Consider the following 21,087-nt stretch of genomic DNA (forward strand, 5'->3'; position numbering starts at 1 on the left):
TTATTGGTTTAACGAGGCGTTAACCTAGTTATTGAGTTGTGAAGATACACATTGGCACTTAATGAGGCATTAACTTCATTATAATTTGTGGTGGAACCTAAGTTAATGCTTAGTTAAAGCAGCATTTTAAGCTGTCGTTTAAAAAATAAATGTTTCCATTCAATATGTGCATCAATACAATCTACACATTGACAAGTGATTAGCTAAGTTGCAGAGCGATCTGTTCTGTTGTGATCGCAGATTCGGCTTGTTTGTTCACTAAATGCATCTTGCGTCCTCTTCTGCTTCACTGACAGCCAAAGTTCTCTGTGGATCTGACTCTTTTAAGTCACCAATTGGGAGAGATCTAGAAACCATTTCCGTTTTCAGCAGGGAAACATATATGGGGTGTGTAGATACACTCTTAAATGTGCGCTTCTCCTGCGGGCCAGTAAAAAGCTGTGACGTCACCTGTGCGGCTTCCTAGTGGCACATGTGACACGGGAGCTTCAAACTTTAAAGCCCTACTTGCTGAGCCGGAGCAGCTACCGGCGCCTACTTCGGAGGCAAGAATCTCCGGAAGTATGGGGTCCCTGGAGCTGAAATTAATGTGGTTCGGATCCGGACACCCCCTGCTTCAATTCTGTACAAACAAATAATAATAATAACTTTTTTTCCCTCTTGACTTGCTCCTTTGGGGAAACTGCTAATTTTGTATGGCCATTCTTTTCAGTTATGAAAAGTCGATATGTTTTCTCTTCAAAACAGTACCGAGTCCAGGGTCGCCAAACTGGCAAATCTATTCAGTCTCAGCTTTCCAGCAGGACTGTCTAACAGTGTCACCCTGGTCCCACTTGGTGAAAAAAATGAGTTTAAAAATCAGTATGTAGAATATAAGCGCTGGGTCTGCAGTTGTATAAAAAAAAAACACTTAGAATTACCATCCTCCAGAATCTAAGTAATATATAAACTAATATATTTATGTCAAGCTACTTTTTGCCAAAAGATCATAATCGCTTGTTTTAATTAATCTTCTTGCATAATTGTTGCATAATTTTTGCACAGATCATCTTCATTGTAATGAGCCAGATATTTCTAGATCAAGGTGGCTGAAGCAGACACTGGAATCCTTTGTACCAAAAGCACAGATGAATGTGATTTCCACTTCTGAATTGGATGGGAGACTAGTAGAAAAGTTCCACCCCGAATTGTATGACAAGGTTAGTATTGTTTTTATAGAATGTCTGCTTACATTTCAATATTTTAAATGCTTTGTTGTTGTGTGATCGAGCAACCGTTCAACACAATGCAGTGTAACATGTTGCTGGTCTTTCCAGGAAGGGATATCAAACCTCAAGCATAAATGGTGACATTCTGTAATTCTGGGTATTTGGATTCAACCAGTGTATTTAGAAGGGATTGGGTACTTCAATATTCTAGAAGCCAGATTGGTCTTGGAGAAAAGCAGATTTATTGCAGGTTGTGAAACCTTTTTACAGGACCAACATTAGTGTTTTTCATAGATGAAAATATAGTGTACAGAGCTTTGAAACCTCATAGGTTTCTTCAAGTTATGCCAACAACCAAAGCCTGCAGTAGTGTCACATGACATCATCTGCTTCTTCTTGCTCCACCCAGGGTGAAACATACAACAGCCAGTCATTTTTCTTACTTTGAGCATCTTTGATAAGGCTCATTGGTCCAGATCCACAGAGGGGCATTATTGGTTTAACGAGGCGTTACATACATATATATGTGTGTGTACATACATATATATATATGTATGTGTGTGTGTGTGTGTGTATATATATATCTTTTGTAAAGCACAGTATATACTGTGGGCTCTCCATTCATGTTAATTCACACTGATACACATACACACTCTTTCATCACTTGCTTTCAGGAACCTTTTGACACCTCCAGCCATAAAACACATCCACACCGGGGGAAGGACCAGCACAGATAACATTCCAATAGACACTGTTTATAGTATAGCTTTTGCTTGCTTCATTCATTGTAACATCGCCGGAAGAAGAGATCAGTGTATCTCGAAAGCTCGCACAAATAAAAGCATTTTGTTAGCCACATCATCTATTTATTTTTGAAGTGAAACTTCTTTAGTGGCACCTATTCTCATGGGGCAAAACTGGAGTGAAAGAGACGAAAATGAAACGGAAGTGACGTGACTCCCCCTCCCCCCCCCCACGGGCGCCGCTCCTAACGAAGGCCGCTCACTCCCCCTCCCCCCCCACCCCCACCCGCTGTGACATGCGGCGGCGGCGATAGCCGCCTGGCGCTGCTCCTAACGGCCGCCGTTACCCCTAGACGTGCGCAGAGCTTCCGGTACTGTGGGTGTACCAAGATGGCGGAAGCCCCGCAAGTCCTCCGGCTGTGAGAGGAGAAGCCGCTGCTCAGCCTCTCTCCTCCCTCTTCTATACCTACGCTTCCCCTTCCCTGAGTCCCGCTGACTGAGCGCCGCCGGTGCCAGAGGAGGAGAGGAGCCCCGGGATCATGACGGCCGCTGCGCTGTCAGCATGTGCTGCGCATGCGCGAACAGACGTTATCGTGCGCTCCTTGCTCCTGCTCCGGTAACGCGGGAAGCGGGGGGTTTGAGCGCGCCGCTTCCCACGCAGCACTGCCGGAGGGGGGGCTCTTAATCACGGTATCAGCCCCTCACATACGGCGGGCCCGGTGCGACCGCGTCTCCATGGGGGGGAGGGGGGAGGGGAGGAGGGGGGGGGAGGGGACAGGAGGGGGGAGGAGAGACTCAGACAGAGCCGCAGCTCCGCCTGGGGTGGGGGGGAGTCAGGAGAGAGGGGGCAGGACACAGAAAGAGAGACACACACACATACACACACACATATACACACACACACACACACACACACACATACACACACATACTGACTGACACACATACACACACACACTGACTGACACACATACATACATACATACACACACACACACTGACTGACACACATACACACACACTGACTGACACACATACACACACACACTAACTCACACACATACACACACACTGACTCACACACATACACACACACACTGACTCGCACACATACACACACACTCACTGACACATACACTGACAGACACACACTGACTGACACACACACGCACGCACGCACACTGACTGACACACGCACGCACGCACGCACACTGACACGCACGTACACTGACACACATACGCACGCACACTGACTGACACATATACGCACGCACACTGACTGACACACACACGCACGCACACTGACTGACACACGCACGCACACTGACTGACACATACGCACACTGACCGACACAGAGAGACATTCACACAACACAGAGAGAGAGACATACACTGACACACACACGCACACACACACACACATATTGACTGACACACACACACACACATTGACGAACACACACACTGACTGACACACTGACACACACACACACACTGACTGACACACATGCACACAGTGACCGACACACACACAAACAAACACACATACATACTCTCTGATTGACACACATACACACACTGACTGACACATACACTGACTGACACGTGTGCCGAGCACGCGCGTTATAAGTCAATTTCTGTGACAAAAGTCAAAGAAGTTTCACTTACTATGTGCGTGCACAGCACACACAGCTTTTTTATATATATATATATATATATATATATATATATATATATATATATATATATATATATATATATATATATTGTGACATAGTCCAAAGAGGTTAGGCAGCTTTCTGACCCGTTTTAGGTCAGAAAGTGCAGGAATAGTTAAAAATGATCCATTCCACAGCTTCACATTAACCCAGACTGCTGGATGGAAAATCCAGACCACAGATTACAATGGGTCTAGTTCTCCCTCACCTGCTCTTCTAATCACTTGCACAGGTATTTAGAGCAGAGTGCTTTGCATTTCAGTCTCTCTCCTTAGAGCCTGGAGGCTGGGGGTATCGCTGCTCCCCGGAATCCAGTTCTGGGTGGACGGCCCCTCCAAGTATCACAGTACCAGAGGATTTGCCTGGACACTTGGGACCGTGTTCCCACCACGAACAGATAAGACAAAACAAATGTTTATTGCTGTTGCTAAAAGACTGTGCTGTATCTAGTGACCCTAAATGAGAAGGCATTGTTTTAAGCTGGGGAACCAGGTTAGTTGGCCCAGTTAGTTCGCAGTTAGAGGCTGATTCTGATGTGTAGTTAGTTCCCTGAAAGGGATAGGATTTCTTTATATGATTTGGTTTTTATTTCTTAAAAGTGACACTGTGTGAAATGCTATAACACTGATATGAGTAAACCGCTGAAGGTTAAATGTCTGAGTACCTCCTGCCTACACATGTTAAAGCTGCAGTACCTTACTTGGATGAAAATAAAGCAGGCAGAAGCCTGAGTTAAGCAACGTAATACTTTGCATGTTCCTGTTTGTTGTATAAATAACTCTAGAAGACTGTGTCGGGAAGAACCCAGACAGACGTCAGCGCTACAAAAGAGGGGCGTTTGTCACATAATATATATATATATATATATAGTGGTCGACAAATCACCAAAAAATCTACTCGCCGAACAAAAAAAATTTACTCGCCACCTAGTACCACACGTGTGCTGCTTGGGCCAATAGGAGCTCGTCACGATGTTAAATCCACTCGCCCGGGGCGTGCAAATGTATAGGTTTATCGAACACTGTTTATATATATATATATATATATATAAATATTATATAATTATAAATTATGCCCCTGAGGAAGCCCTAGAGGAGAAACGCGTAGGGCAGACCCTGCAGTCATTGCAGGCATTGCAAACCGAGCAGAGTGAGACGCGCTGCAGAACGGAGTGGAGATAGCGCTGTGACGTCATTGGAGGTCGAAGTCTCGCGAGAATTGGAGCCGGAGCACGTGACGCGGAAGTAAACCAGGCTAGCAGCAGTGCAGTGGACCGGACAGCTTACTCTACGAGTGTGAGAGACTCAATTCAAACTCTCAACTGCTTGAAATTATTTCACACCATGTGAGTGAGATACTGTTTGTTATTTTTTAGATAGTTTTTACAATAAAAGGTTTTATACTATTTTTGTTCCATTGTCCCTCTTCCCCTTCCCCCCCCCCCCCCCTCCCTGGTGAGCTATATCCCATGCTAAGGAGACACGCAGCTACAGATGAAAAGGTGACCCCTGAAGCAAGCAGCAGTCGTGGAGAGTCTGAGATCCATGCAAACAGCAAAGAAATCCCAGCAGCAGTGTTCCTGAATCCCAGTGGTGGATTAAAGGCTTTTATTTGGCTGATTAAGTGTAAGTGTATACCTTACCACCTTAACTCTGAAAGTAACAGACATACTGCCCTATGATATTTTTCTCTTTGTTTCTTTCCTGGCTTATTTGCGCCTAGGTCATTTCTTCTCTATATATATATATATATATAGTGGTCGATAAATCACCAAAAAATCTACTCGCCGAACAAAAAAATCTACTCGCCACCTAGTACCACACGTGTGCTGCTTGGGCCAATACTGTTACACCGGTGCTGCCCGCAGACCAGACCCGTCCCCTGTGCTGAGTTGGGACGTAGGGATACACGCACCCGCAGCAAAGGGAGCGTGTCAGGAGTGTGGTGTTATTGTTGCCAGGTCAGGTATAGTAGTGAAGACAATACTTGCCGGTACCGGTAGTAGAGAAGGAGTGGTTATTGCCGTTGCCAAGATCAGGGATGCCAGAAGTCACGAAGTCCAAGTAGAGCCAAAGTCGAGAGCCAGAGGGGGTAGTCGTCCAATCCGCGTCAATACCTGAGGAGTCACTGAGAGAATAGTCAAATGCTTCCATACAGAACTATGTCGAGCAACGAGTGATGGGAAGCACAGGCATAATAAAGCTGGGCAGGCCAATGGGAAAAGGGGGCAGGCCTGGAGGACTGCAAGGAGTCCTCCCTGATAGGAGAGGGGTGTTACAGCCCAGCTGAGTGTAATCATTGCTTTGCATTGAACTGTGTGATGCTTGGGGGCGACGCCTCACTGCAGAAGCAGAGGTTAAAAGTGCTCTGTTAGGTGTGTGCTCTGTAAGCTGAGAATGCATGCACATAACGTCTGAGGCAGGCGTGCATGTAGGAGGGCGTGGACGCGCCCGGCGCTGAGTAGAGGAATCGCCGAGGGGAGTGATCCCGCGACGGCGGCAGGGGCGAGGAGCCGTGGAGGCCGGTAAGGCAGGATTGTTTTGTGTGTGCAGGGGCTCCCTGCGGAGAGGGAGTGCTTTGTGTGGGAAGCGAGGAGAACGCCGATTCCTGACAGTACCCCCCTCTTCAGGAACGGCCTCAGGACGGTCCAAGAACGGTTTCTCTGGAAACTTTTTCCTGAAGGACTTAAGTAGGGCCGGGGCATGAATGTCCTTTGAAGGTACCCAGGATCTCTCTTCAGGGCCAAAGCCCTTCCACTGCACCAAGAACTGAAGCTGACCCCTGGATAGGCGAGAATCCAAAAGAGAGTGAACTTCGTATTCCTCGTTTTTTTGTACAGTAATGGGATCCGGTTTACGAGTCTGATCCGGAAAAAATTGACTGGAGATAAATGGTTTTAAGAGGGACACATGGAAGACATTGGGAATCTTCATACTGGGTGGTAGTTGGAGCCGGAATGCCACAGGATTGATTTGTTCACAAATAGGGAAGGGACCCAGGAACTTAGGTGCCAGTTTAGGAGATGGTACCTTGAGGTGGATATTCCTAGAGGAGAGCCATACCAAATTCCCTGGTTTGTAACTGGGCGCCGAACGACGACGACGATCGGCCTGTAGTTTCGATCTGCGGGAGGAGTTGAGAAGGGTAGACTGAATCCTGGACCATGTGGTTTGGAGGGAAGAAATGCGTTCATCTACGGCTGGTACTCCAAAAGGAATGTTGGGGATGGGAAGACAGGGAGGGTGGAAACCATAATTTATAAAGAAGGGAGACTCCCGGGTAGACTCGTTTTTTGCAGAATTGACGGCATATTCTGCCCAAGAGAGGAGTTGAGCCCAATCATCCTGGAAATCGGATATAAAACATCTCAGGTACTTCTCCAGGGATTGATTGATTCTCTCCGTTTGTCCATTGGACTGAGGATGATAGGCGGAAGAGAAGGAAGAAGAGATGCCCAATCTCTTCGTGAAAGCTCTCCAAAATTTGGATACGAACTGAGAACCTCTGTCAGAAACAATGGACGAAGGGATCCCATGAATCCGGAAAATCTGCTCCGTAAAGATATCAGCAAGGGCGGGGGAGGTGGGTAATCCTTTAAGTGGAATGAAATGGGACATCTTCGAGAACCTGTCCACGACCACCAAGATAGTGTTCATTCCTCTGGACCTGGGCAACTCCACGATGAAGTCCATAGAAATGTGGGACCAGGGGCGGTCGGGAACTGGAAGGGGTAACAGAAAACCCTGAGGCTTTTGACAGAGAGTCTTGCTTTGAGCACACGTGGGACATGCGCGGGTAAACTCCAGAATATCTTGAAACATCCTTGGCCACCAGAAATTCCGACGAATGAGATCAGTAGTCTTCTTAAAACCTGGATGACCTGCAGATTTAGAGGAGTGACCCCAAGACAGGACCTCTGGAACAAATTTGGATGGTACAAAGAGTTTGTTGTCGGGAACGACCAAGTCCTTGGGAATGCGTCTCTGGGAGTGCAAAATCTTGTCAAGATTCTTGAAAGTAGACGTGGCGAGAATCCTCATGTGGAAGGATAATCTCCAACGATTCCTCTGGCCTCTCTTCAGAAGAATGTATTCGGGAGAGTGCGTCTGCCTTTACGTTCTTGGTCCCGGGGATATAGGATAGGTGAAAATCGAATCGAGAAAAAAAAAAGAGCCCAACGAGCCTGTCGTGGACCAAGGTGTCGAGCGTTCTCTATGTAAAGAAAGTTCTTGTGGTCCGTGAGAATAGTAAACGGCTCTTTCGACCCCTCCAGCAGGTGTCTCCACTCTTGAAGAGCCATCTTCACAGCCAGAAGTTCCCTGTTACCCACGTCATAGTTCCTCTCGGCAGACGAGAATTTCTTGGAAAAATATGCACAGGGATGTAACTTATCTTGGGACGTGGGTCTCTGAGACAGAACGGCACCAGCGCCGCAATCAGAAGCGTCGACCTCCAGGACGAAGGGAAGTTCAATGTCGGGATGACGGAGAATAGGTGCGGATATAAAGGCTTTCTTGAGTGTCTCGAAGGCGGAGATGGCCTCGGATGACCATGGGTGATGGGTATCCCAGGAGCATGAATGGCATCGAGAACTAAGGTCTCCTTGTGTAGATGTGAAGACAGAAGCAAGGGAGCCGTCTCTAAGGAGATGTGGGCCGGGGTAAGAGGACGTACATCGATACCGACGAGTGCGATGGGAACCTTCTTCCTCACTAGTGGTATGCGGTTAACCCTGGCAAATTCTAGATCCACGAAGTTTCCTCCAGCTCCTGAGTCAATGAAAGCGGCGGTAGAAGTCTTGAACTTATCGCCTGAAAGGAAGACTGGAAATGTAAGTTTCTTAGGGAGTTCACCTTTAAGAAGGGGACGTGGAGAAATTACACCCACAGAGAGCCCCTCTGTACTCACTGGGTGTTCCCGTTTCCCGGACACAATGGACACTCCCGAACCCGATGTTCCATGGATCCGCAGTAGAAACACAATCCCCCGACGTGGCGGAACTGCCGTATCGGTGTGCGGATGCGTTGTACCCCCAATTGCATTGGCTCTGGCAACTCCAGTGCAGGACGAAGAGGTGTGGTAGCACTGGAGGGCTGCTGAGAGTACTGGAGAACGGAACTTGAAAGTTATGAAAGCGAGCGCGCTGACGCTCTGAGCGGCGTACCTGGATGCGTTGATCCACTCGGTCGGCCAAATCAATCAGGACCTCCAGTTGATCCGGCCTGGATTGGCGAGAGAGTTCGTCCTTGATGGGATCTGCCAGGCCTTGCCAGAATACGGAGACGAGAGCCTCTTGTCCCCAGTTAGTCTCGGCTGCTAGAGTCCGGAATTCCACAGCATACTGTGTCACCGTTCACCGTCCCTGCGTGATCTGGAGGAGAGAAACAGATGCCATCTCCCGACGAGCGGGGGAATCGAATACCCGTTGAAACTCGGCCTTAAATGCTGGGTAATCTTGGGTAATGTCAGAACGTTGCTCCCAAACCGGGGAAGCCCAAGCCAGGGCGCTGCCAGTGAGGAGGTTATAAATGTAGGCTACTTTCTTGCGATCAGTATTGTAGAGATGGGGGGCCATTTCAAACTGCACCTCACACTGGTTTAGGAAACCCCTACAATCTTGCGGTTCACCTGCATAAGGCTTGGGAGGAGGAATCCTTACATCTGAGCTGCTAACTGCGCTTGCGGAGTGGGGGCTTACATCTGGCGGGGTCGAGGTCGGTACCCTGTCTGAGAGTACTGCGACCTGGCGTATAAGTGCCACAATTTGATCCGCCATGGCCTGGTTTTGCTGAAGCAGATTAGAGAGAAACTGCTGTAGTTCGGTCTGGTCTGCGTCTTGTGGGCTCGACATAATGTTACGCCGGTGCTGCCCGCAGACCAGACCCGTCCCCTGTGCTGAGGTGGGACGTAGGGATACACGCACCCGCAGCAAAGGGAGCGTGTCCGGAGTGTGGTGTTATTGTTGCCAGGCCAGGTATAGTAGTGAAGACAATACTTGCCGGTACCGGTAGTAGAGAAGGAGTGGTTATTACCGTTGCCAAGATCAGGGATGCCAGAAGTCACGAAGTCCAAGTAGAGCCAATGTCGAGAGCCAGAGGGGGTAGTCGTCCAATCCGCGTCAATACCTGAGGAGTCACTGAGAGAATAGTCAAATGCTTCCATACAGAACTATGTCGAGCGACGAGTGATGGGAAGCACAGGCATAATAAAGCTGGGCAGGCCAATGGGAAAGGGGGCAGGCCTGGAGGACTGCAAGGAGTCCTCCCTGATAGGAGAGAGGTGTTACAGCCCAGCTGAGTGTAATCATTGCTTTGCATTGAACTGTGTGATGCTTGGGGGCGACGCCTCACTGCAGAAGCAGAGGTTAAAAGTGCTCTGTTAGGCGTGTGCTCTGTAAGCTGAGAATGCATGCACATAACGTCTGAGGCAGCCGTGCGTGTAGGAGGGCGTGGACGCGCCCGGCGCTGAGTAGAGGAATCGCCGAGGGGAGTGATCCCGCGACGGTGGCAGGGGCGAGGAGCCGTGGAGGCCGGTAAGGCAGGATTGTTTTGTGTGTGCAGGGGCTCCCTACGGAGAGGGAGTGCTTTGTGTGGGAAGCGAGGAGAACGCCGATTCCTGACAAATACTAGCTCGCCACGATGTTAAATCCACTCGCCCGGGGCATGCAAATGTATAGGTTTGTCGAACACTGTATGTATATATATATATATATATATTCGCGTCTATTTCTCAGAGAGCATCTTTTGGTCAGTTAAAATCTGCCACTGCTGTCTTGGCGCTTAGAATCTGACGACCTGATTGGCTGCTAGGGTTCTTATAGGATTTCAATCCCACTCACAAAACGCTACAGCCAACCAGCGCGCGTGCGAACATTTCTACCAGTCTATCACAGATTTGACGGTACTCTTAAGGCGGGTGGGCAGGCACTGATTTAAATTCTGCCAAGGGGCATGCGCCAACCTGGCACCTCAGCCGCTTAGCATATTGAACCCCCTGCTGAGCCAGGCTCCTCAGAGTCTGGGAGTGGGCAAATGGTTGCCGGGTAACCCTTATTCATGTCAGGACGTGGGTACTTGAGTGTAACTCTGGTTCTCTGCCCGCCCTAACACCTTGGCATCTCTGAGACTTTCAAATCCTCGACTCGACCAGACACAGTGGCACCAAGATTGGTGGCCATCTGGTCTCTTGGAACCAAGGATTTGGAAATTCCCCAGTTCATATACAGTGCATAAACATATATGCTATTATACACCATGTTAATAAAAAATCTTACAAAATTCCAAATCTTACAAAATTCCAAATCTTACAAAAAGTCCCCTAGGATCTACTGAAAAGATGGGCACGTTCATTTTGAGAGCTCCTAGACCTTCCTATAAGAAGTTTACTAAAAAGTGGCTTCAAATAATGCTTAGGTTAATTTTCAGAGTTGCTTCTATTGTTCCGAAGCTGGACTTAGAAATAATTTTACTTTCGCAACCTTATACATGGTTGGAGACACCCCGAACCCCTATACCGGGTGTTGGGACATATACTACGGGGAACTCCCCCATAACCAGGGACACCTGCCCATACCTGGGATACACGTATCCCTATTCCCCTTTCTGGTCTGTGCTGAAGCAGGGCATCCCAGCGGTGAGCCGCGTAACTGCTTTCCAGGGAGGACTTTGTCTGGAGGTCAGTGTCTACATGTACCCGGGAATCTGACTCGGCTCCCGGAAACAATTTTGGGGTTGCCAGTAACTCTGGACCCTGTCTACATAGACTTAATCTGACAACACTTTTACCGCTAAGTCCACCCTGAAACTCATAACCTGAGAATCTCCACTGGTTAGCACACCTGGAAAGGCAAAAGACACACAAATTCTTTATTGTCATACAATACATTCATTGCAGGTACAATACACAGGTTGAAGAGCTGACATTCTAAAACCTGAAACAAGGTTCAGAGGTAACCCGCTTGGCATAATAACGTTATGTATGGCCTGGTTACCACCTCACCGTCACAGTGGCCTATTTGGTGTGGGTGTTGTATTGTTATTTTTTTTCATATGCATGCAGTACACTGTTATCTTTATCAGTGTGTGTATTATTGCATTGGGTCCTGTGATGGGGTTACCAACCTAGTTAGGATCCCGCACAGGTGGCGGCGCTGTCACCAGAAGGATCAGGTACACCCCAGGCTCCCAGCAGCGGAGGTTCAGGCCTCCAGCAAGCCGCAGGTAACACCATATCTCCCATAGGGTGGGGGAAAGTGCGCTCCATATATCTTACCTGTACCAGGGGAAACAGGGACACCATGGTTAAGGTAACATAATAAAATCATGCTATATAAAAAAGATCCCAATAGAGCATCTAAAATAAAACTTAACATTTAATAGATATGTATCTAAAATGGTGCAGGAAACAACAAATTAGTTTAAAAAGAGATATATAAATATCTCTACTGGAGGCGATCTCTGCTCTAATACTGTGATGGGGGCTACCTCGGTTGCTGGACGCTGTGTAAAGTGCTCAAATATAAAATCTAACGGGCTAAATTGTACAAAATAAGGCCCTTCAGAACTTATGTGGACCAAACTGGCTCCTGGTATTGGTTGTGAGAACCATAAGGGAGAAAAATGTCTGTAAGCAGTAGATAGTGTTAAAAAACAGATGAGAATATTTTAATATCTACAAGAGGGTAGATATTGTGAGGTGCCAAATTAAAATAGCATCAATCAGAACCAGCGTGGTTAATGCCTTCCATTGGTCCCAATCTGTAGCTAATGCCAGACGTTGAAGAAATCTTCACACTGCCCCTGACTGTGAGCTGGTCACGCTCACTATGTCGCAACAGGTGACGTCACAATGACCTGACATGCGTTTTGTCCAATCAGGACTAATTCAGGGATGTTTCTCTCCACACCCCAACGTAATAAAGTCATTTAAAAAATAAAATGAGCAGCGTTGAATGCTGCTTAAAATGATATTTCATAGTATACCACGATTACTGTAGTTGAGTATCACATAATCCAATACAAAATAGAATTTCCTAGACTTTTAGAAACTGGAGAACCCAATCCGTAGATAGAGTTGCACGTTAGTATAGACGTACAAGGGAAGGTTACATGTTTTATACTATTTCACACAGATCCATAATGGCTTTTTGAAATAGCTTCCATGAAAATTGTTTTATTACTCTCACTAACGTATGTATCGTGTATTTAAATCAGTTACTGCTTTAACTCTTACAGTACCAAAACTGTTCAAAAACTTAGACAAATGTATTACTTATGAAAAAAAAACGTGAACAAGCAAAGGCAAACAACTGTACAAACATTTTGACTCCAGGGCAATGTGCGATTACATGCACCTGAATTCTCCCCCTCACCCCTTCCTGCTGTTCTGAACAGAATATGCTCTTAGGCCCATATTCACTAAAATGTGCCCTTTCAAATGAATGGGGAGGTAAGACAGGCTAAAGTTTAGCACCCCTTGGTGAATTATGGACTTGGAACAATAGAAGGTCTCATGCCGTAGCAGGACAGTACAAGGACACTGGAGGATAAAGGTACAGTCACATTAGGACCACTAACGGTGAACTAACATGTTCATGACGTTTCATTTGGGGATTTCCATTTAAAAAAAAAATAAAGTGACATTTAAATATTTTTAAGTAACTGTTTAAAGTTAGTTTGTGAATGATATTTCGGCTCAGGCTGAAACTTTTTGGGAGGGGATTTACCTTCTTATCTCTCTTTTCTGTGAGGTCATTGTATCCTTTTCTATGATGTCACTGCATATTAAGCATGCCCTATAATTCACAAGCACAGTGTTTAGTCCCTGTCTACTAATTGGTCATTATTGACGTGCATTGTTTTCAAGACCTCTATTGCAAAGAAAAATGTAATGATTTCCAAACAAGACTTTTGCTTTACTGGTGATTACATTAATGTAAGAAAGTTGATTACATGATTAAGTGGTTCTTTTGCTTTATTTCAATCTTCAGGTATTGGTAGACGCCCCTTGTTCCAATGACAGGAGTTGGCTGTTTTCTTCTGATGTCCACAAGGCGGCAGCAAGAATTTCTCAGAGAAAGATGCTCCCTATTATACAAATAGGGTTACTCAGGTACATATTAAGACACAAGGCGTGATCTTTCTTGTACAACAGTGTGTGAGCTCAGGCAGATATTGCTTTAGTCTTTTAACTTTTCCGCATTCTCCATTGTATAATAAATTACTGTTTTGATAACTTAACTATTCTTGTGCAAAATGGTCCGGAAATTAAACCAAAAGTGTTTAGGTTACACCTCACTCAGAGTGACTGGGGCAGGTCTAGTTCACAGTCAATAGTAGGAGGTAGTCTGGCACACAAAAAACTCTGTTTAAATAAGATATCACCGGCCGGTGCCCACGGACAAAAAGGGACAGTCCTGCAACGTCCCCAGGGGTTCACATGTAGAAGGCAAGGTCCAGGCACTCGGTCTTCAATATAACAAGTTTTTTTCAGCAAAATAAATCCAACGTTTCAACTGCAAATGCAGTCTTTGTCAAGGTGAGAGCTCTAACCTTTTGCACAAAGACTGCATTTGCAGTCGAAATGTTGGATTTATTTTGCTGAAATAAACTTGTTATATTGAAGACCGAGTGCCTGCACCTTGCCTTCTGCAGGTCTAGTTCACGTCACATTTTTTTTGGAACTTTTTGTTTTTAGTTTAGAAAATAAAGTTTAACATTTAAGGAAATGGCAATAAAATGGTAAGGAAATAACAAAATGCTCATTATAGAACAAAATCAAAACAAATAAAAGGAACCATTTACGGTGACAGAAAATCAAATAATAATAATGGTGTGTGCTTGTTATAGATCGATATGACATTAATTCCCAAAAGAGTCATTTGTAGAAGTATTTTGAGTTCCTCAATCTCATATATACAGTATTTGGTTTATAGTTTATTCCTAAAAAATTAGTTTTTTTACTTATTCTGCAAAATCCACAAAGTCTTTACATTTTCATCAATTCCTTCATAAACATCTTCCCTTATAATAGGTTATAGCTATGGTATAGCACATAAACATTCTTCACAACCTCTTCTATTTGCTCGATACCTCAGAAAAAAGGGAATAACCCTAAACATTAACTTCCCAGTCATGAGTTGCATCTCACAATGTTTCAGTAATGCCTATGACATCATATTGCTCCTTTCTGCCTATTATTTCAAGCTCCCCTATTCAATAGGGCCTATTGTATCTGCCAGGCTTCTTGCATCAGCAACCGTGCACTTTTGTTACCAGTGTTACCAGTCTGTGCTATTGTTGGCTTATCTGTTCATGCCTTTCTCCTAACATTAATTTTAGTCTTTAGACGTATTATTTGTAGTTGATATGGATGCCTCCCTGCTTGCTAAACTCCCCCTTCCTCCCACATGACCTATAGCTATTTGACCATTCCAATCTAATAGTCCATTACCTCTTCCTTGTCCTTCCCCTATCCTTCCTTGTTTCAAATCTCCTCCAACCTTTTTAACATCCTCCCCATAGCACAGAAGATCCCTCTTCACTGAGGTGCAATTCATCCCTACTAGAAAGATAGCACCACTCAGGAAAGGACTCCCAGTGGTCCAATAACACAACCCCCTCCTTCCCACGTCCCTTTCTTAGCCATGCATTAAGCATGGCACTGGTAGTATTTCTGAAAATACTACCTTGAAGGTGCTTGCCTTAAGCTTGCGGCCTACATTCCTGAAATTATTTTTTAGACCCCTCTGATGCCTTTCAGATGATGATAATGAAATGTACTTCTTCTGTAGAAATTATTGCTACTTCCATTTTCACTCCTTTAATAATTTGTTGGTGTTCTTTAAGAAGAAGAATTGGATTAACTTCATCTGCAATCCATTGTGCAACATTAACTAGATCTTAAAAATTAAGTGTGAAGATGTGAAAGATCCCCTGGAACCATGTACATTGGTTAAAGCAGCAATCATCTCCAATTTTTACAGAATTAGTTTTGTTACCATGTAACTCTGGGGATCCCTGGGTAACAGGAATCTCCAGATCCGTTTTAGTTGATAGTGTTTTCCTGGATATTCAAAGATGGCCGCCTGAGTAATCTAATAGGAAACTGCAATGTCATAACTCTGATGACTTTGCATCTTCTTATTGGCCCATAGGGCCAAAGCCAATTTGGAAGCTTTTTAATTTCCCGGGTTGGAGAGAAAACACAAACACCTAAGGCGGTTATTATCTTGGTAACAGTGGATCCCTATAGCTAAAACTTGTGCCGTTCAACCATGGTTTGAATGTTGTCAAAAAAAACAAGATGCAAAAAAAAAACTAGTAGGGAGGATAGCAAAATGGAAAATACTGTAATTTATCACACAAATATATGTGTCTTATTGAAGTAATGCATCATGTCATCCATTTCTTAAGAAGGAATCGATCACAATCTCAGCCCTCCTTCATAATTCTCTCACTCTGTATTTGACATGAAAAATCAAATCTCTGAAGCTCAGGGAAAACGAAGACATACATCATTGTTACCATTCTTAACCCCAAGCAGCCTGTAAAAATGGTTACACATCTTTTGCATTGGCTCTTGCGGTACAGTGCTGGCCATTACAGCAGTGAAGGGATCATTAGAAAACACTCTTGAGGTTTGTGGAAATAATAATAAACCATATTCCTGTGAAATTAGTAAGGGTAAAAGATGCAATACCCATCTTATTCCACAGATCCTAAGGAAGGATACATATTAAAATCTGCCAATTTGCCGCCTGTTTGTAATTTTGCTATGAATTTCTAGGAAAACTGGGTCAAATTTACAATCACTTATATCATTATATCATAATATTTTATACCATTTTCAAACTACAAAAGTATGCCTTAGTGCAAGCATAATTATATCAGTGCTTGATAACATGATATGCCTCAAAAAGGTCGCACATTATCCACATTATGTATAGGAGCTTCTCCCCACCCCCTCGAGTCAGTTTCTGAATACCTGTGCTGATGAAAACTGTCCCACACCTCTCTTTATACTGGGAACTAGTGATTAGCACAGTCATTAGCCAGCTTAGGGAGCGGGAAGAAGCTACAATCAGGGTTGCCACCACTCTGGGTTTGACCCAGAGACAACGGGTTTTGGTCATGTATTTCCGGGCTACGAGTTTACCTTGTAAACCTCCGGGTGGCGGTGGCGGGGGTGTCTCCCAGCATCCTCCGAGATCCTCGGCATCTCCCCCTGCAACTCCTTTCAATATGGCTGTGCGGCATCAAATGGTGCCACATTGCCATGACAACAGAAAAGCTACATGATGTCACAGCGGCAAGCGACAAGGGGACACTGTGACGTCACACGGCGCCATGTTGCCATGACAATGTCACGTTGCGCCATAAGGCGGCCCGTTGTCATGGTAATTTGACGCTGCGTGTAGCGTCCCATTGTGATGTCAACACGGCACCATTTGACGCCGCGCAGCCATATTGACAGGAGTTGCAGTGGCAGATGTCGGAAGGATGTCGGGAAACGCTGCCACCGAAGGCAAGCGCTAACTTTAAAAATGTTTATCTCCGGGTTAGCTTTCAGTAGAAGGTGGCAACCCTGGCTACAATCCACACCAACAACATCTCTGCACGGGGGAGAGAGAGTGTGCTTGTGTGGCCAGCAGTTGGGGCCCTCGGAGGCTCTACAGCAGTGATTCCCAACCAGTGTTCCGCAGAACAGTCCCAGGGGTTCCGCCTAGCCGCCCGCACTCGCTGTATGGCCCGCGATGGCTTTCCTGGCTTTCCCCCTGGCTCTCCCCCTCCCAGAGCTCGCTCTCAGGACTGCAGGAGCGCTCTCTAGCAGTGTGCCACTTCCAGTGCCTGCAGAGCGAGCACGTGCTTGCAGTCCTGCCTGCTCTTAGCTCGCTGCCGCCTCTTGCCTCTTCCTGCCGCCTTTGTCGCCGCCTGAGGTAGGCATATGGGGGGGAGGGAGATGTGAGATCCAGGGGGTGGGGGGAGTGATGTGAGATGCAGTGGGGTGGGTATGTGAAGATGATGGTGAGGGGGTTCCGCGGAGCAGTCCCAGGGGAGATATGAGAATGATGAGGGGTGCTGGGGGAGATATGATGATTTTACCTGTGCGGCCTGATTTTTGAAAATATGTATTGGGGGGTGGGGGTCTTTTAAAAATGTATTGCGGTGGGGGTCTTTTTAAAATGTATTGGGGTGGTGGGGATTTTTTTAAATGTATTGGGGCGGCGGGCGCCTTTTTAATATGAAATAGGCCCCCGCTAATACATATTGGCGGGGGCATTTTTAATATTTATTGGCGGGGGCCGGTATATTATTATGTATTTTGGGGTGGGGTTACATATATTTAGGGGGTGTTTTTTTTGGTATATATTTTGTCGGGGATTGAGTGAGAGTGGGGTAATTGACGGACGGTTGGGGCGAGTGAGTGGAGAGAGGGGGAGGAAGTGAGTGAGGAAAAGAGGGAGTAAGTGAGACGCAGGGGAGAAATACATGTGAGGCGGGAGTGGGGGAGAGCGTGAGACGGAGGGGAGAGAAATACATGGGTAGAGGGTGGGAAATAGAGGGAGCTCGTGAGGTGTGAAATTAACGTAATAGGTGTCAGCCAGATAGGGGTTGCCGAGATTTTTCGAAATACTTCATGGTTTCCTCCAAACAAAAAAGGTTGGAAATCACTGCTCTACAGTGTCAGGAATTCGCTGAAACTGTCAAGAAATAATTTGTCAAATGAGCATTGTTTTACCTTCAGCAGCAACATTCAAAATACAATTTTGTTCTTCCACTTTTCTTACCCCGGAGAGCTTCCACAGCTGGACTAAGCCGATTTTACCTTACCACAGAGTAAGAAAATATTGACCTTTCATTTTCTGTAACATTTTAAAACTAAAAAAAACTATTGTAGCCATGATGGCCAGTAAATAGTGGAATGTCGCCCTTTGCAGAAACATTGCGTCTATATTGGCAATCAATTACATTCATGCATCCATTGTATGTCCCTGCAAATACTATAGAAACAGTGGTCAATATTCTCCTAACTGGGGACTCCTCATGGTTGGTCACAGGGATGCCTGCTCTTGTAGATGCAGTGTTACATATGTTTATTTTGGACGACTGCTTGCCATTCTTTCTAACATACCACCTCTTTTCCATTCTTACCCTGATTTCGTTGGGCAGCCTCCTGACATCACACCCTTTCCTTAGCAACGTAATCGGGCAACTGCAGACGCTCGGCCACTTTGCATTCTTGGATGTGACTTTCCTCTTCTAGGTAATTGATATTACCTCATACATGTACCGTACATCAGATACATACACACGTAATAGCTATTGGCGTCATGCATATACTTAATATACATAGACACCAGATACATTCACCATACACAAGAATACTGTACATGCACCACACATCGGTTACATGAACCATACACACATATATCATATGTGTACCATACAGTACATGCACCATGCACACACCATATACTGTACTTGCATCCAAATACTATACATGTACCAGACACACAGATCAGATCCATGTAGCTTGCATGTACTATACACACCAATACCATATGTGTACCATACATGTACTTGCATCAGATGCATACACATACAGTATAAGATATGTTCTTTATATACACAAACATGCACCAGATGTAGTTGCTAAAAGTGACGTTAACATCCATGTAATGTAATTTCATTAACAGTGTAAACTAAATCTTGTGAACCAAAGGTGGCAGTATTGCTTCACCAAATAATTATAAGTAATTTAACTTGGCATTTAGCTGGAGTGACTTGTTTCAACTTTCTTTTAACATTGAAAACTATTAAATTAGGGTATCATTAAATCTGAATCCCTCAGAATACAGAGTATTTATTCATGCATTTGAGAATATATTCAAGGCTCCAAGATGTAAAAAGGGGGGAATGTATCCTTTAGAACTAGTATTGAAACAATCCCTTTTCTTTCATCAATTCTTTTTGGTAACAGTACATTTATTATCTTTCTTGTATCCAGCACGGTGTGATGGAGCTCTGCTCTTTTATACAGTTATAGGCAAAGTTGCCAAGAAGGCATGCATAAAGCATTGTGCCTTCATGGCTACTATGGCTTTCAAGGGGTTAATACACAAATCGTGGCTTAATTCTAAAAAATCTGTACAGTATCTTCTCGGAACAGGATACCAATTACTGGGATATCCCTCAAAAGATGAATCCAGCTGTAGCTACAATTTCTAGGTGGACGGTACCCCTGGAGGTTGGCTCCTTCCAGAATTCCATGGATACAAAGACAGAGTCTGCACTCAAAAAGCAATATTCCTCTATCGTAACAGCTTTTATACCCTTGGTATCCATGGCATGCATGACTCCCCATGAAAATATGGATGACACAGATAGAGGAACAGCTAGAAACTGGTGTGAACAGGCAGGCACTAGTTCATTCTTGGGACTTAAACAACATTCTGATAAATGGCTTACTCTTAAAACTGTTCCCTACAGCAATTACTTCGGCCAGAAGAATTGGGGAATGACAGGCCTCATCTTAGTTTTCTTTTAGGGTTCATCAAGGTAAAATAGTGATGTGGCCTGTTCCTCCGTTCTGCCCTAAAGTAGTCTCAGCCTTTCACATGAACGGGGACATAATTGTCCCTTCATTTTGTCCAAGGCCTAAGGGTAAAAAAAGATGAACACTTGCATTGCTTAGATGTGGTCAGAGCCATATCTCATTATGTTGTTGAATCTCAACCTTATATGAGTTCAGACCAGTTGCTGGTACTTTTTTCCGGTAACATAAGAAGCTGTCCTTCCTCTATTTCTTCCATTGGTAGATGGATCAAGCTATGCATCCAGAAGGTTTATAAGCTTAAACACCTGTATTGTCCTTTAGTGCTAACGGGACATTTTACTAGGGCAATTGATAGGCATTATAAATTAAAAGTATCAGCCTCTGAGGCGTTTTGAAGAAAGGTTTTACAAGCCATCATTGCAGACTCTTCCCCTTAATGGATAGTGCTTTAGTATATCCCATCATGTGTACTGTCATTGTGTATGATAGAGAAAAATATATATTTCTTTCCATTATTTATCTTTCTCTGAGTCCTTCCATGACATTACACAATCTTTTCCCACCCTGAAGAGTTATGGTTATTTATTTTTAGGACACTATTTGTGCTCTGTGATGTAATTGAGTGTGAGGAAAGTCTCGGCAGCTTGGCTAAACGATTGACTTGGGATCTCTGGTGGGAGGAGCTTTTTAAAATTATTTGGCAAAGGTGGGCCTACCAAGGAGGAAAGAGGGGCATGAACCCCATTGTGTGTACTGTCATGGAAGGAAAGATGAACAACAGTAAGAAATTGATATATATGGCCTCACATTTGACTCTAGGACACTTTGGTATACAGAGGAGTTCATGGTCGACTCAATGAC

At 45.0% G+C, this 21,087-nt stretch overlaps 1 protein-coding gene across 5 annotated transcripts in view; it reads left to right on the forward strand.

The window, feature by feature from the left end:
* The window catches only part of NSUN3 (NOP2/Sun RNA methyltransferase 3), a 47,775-nt gene that overhangs the window by 11,742 nt on the left and 14,946 nt on the right, over positions 1-21,087 (forward strand). For 4 of the 5 annotated variants that reach the window (XM_075594035.1, XM_075594034.1, XM_075594036.1 and 1 more), the window contains exons 4-5: positions 1,045-1,199; positions 13,658-13,779. In XM_075594035.1, coding sequence (XP_075450150.1) covers positions 1,045-1,199; positions 13,658-13,779 — 277 coding nt within the window. Of the gene's footprint in view, positions 1-1,044; positions 1,200-13,657; positions 13,780-18,839; positions 18,934-21,087 lie in introns of all 5 variants that reach the window. The other variant, XM_075594037.1, reaches the window with a different exon arrangement.

Source organism: Ascaphus truei, chromosome 3, assembly GCF_040206685.1.
Source record: "Ascaphus truei isolate aAscTru1 chromosome 3, aAscTru1.hap1, whole genome shotgun sequence".
NCBI lineage: Eukaryota > Metazoa > Chordata > Amphibia > Anura > Ascaphidae > Ascaphus > Ascaphus truei.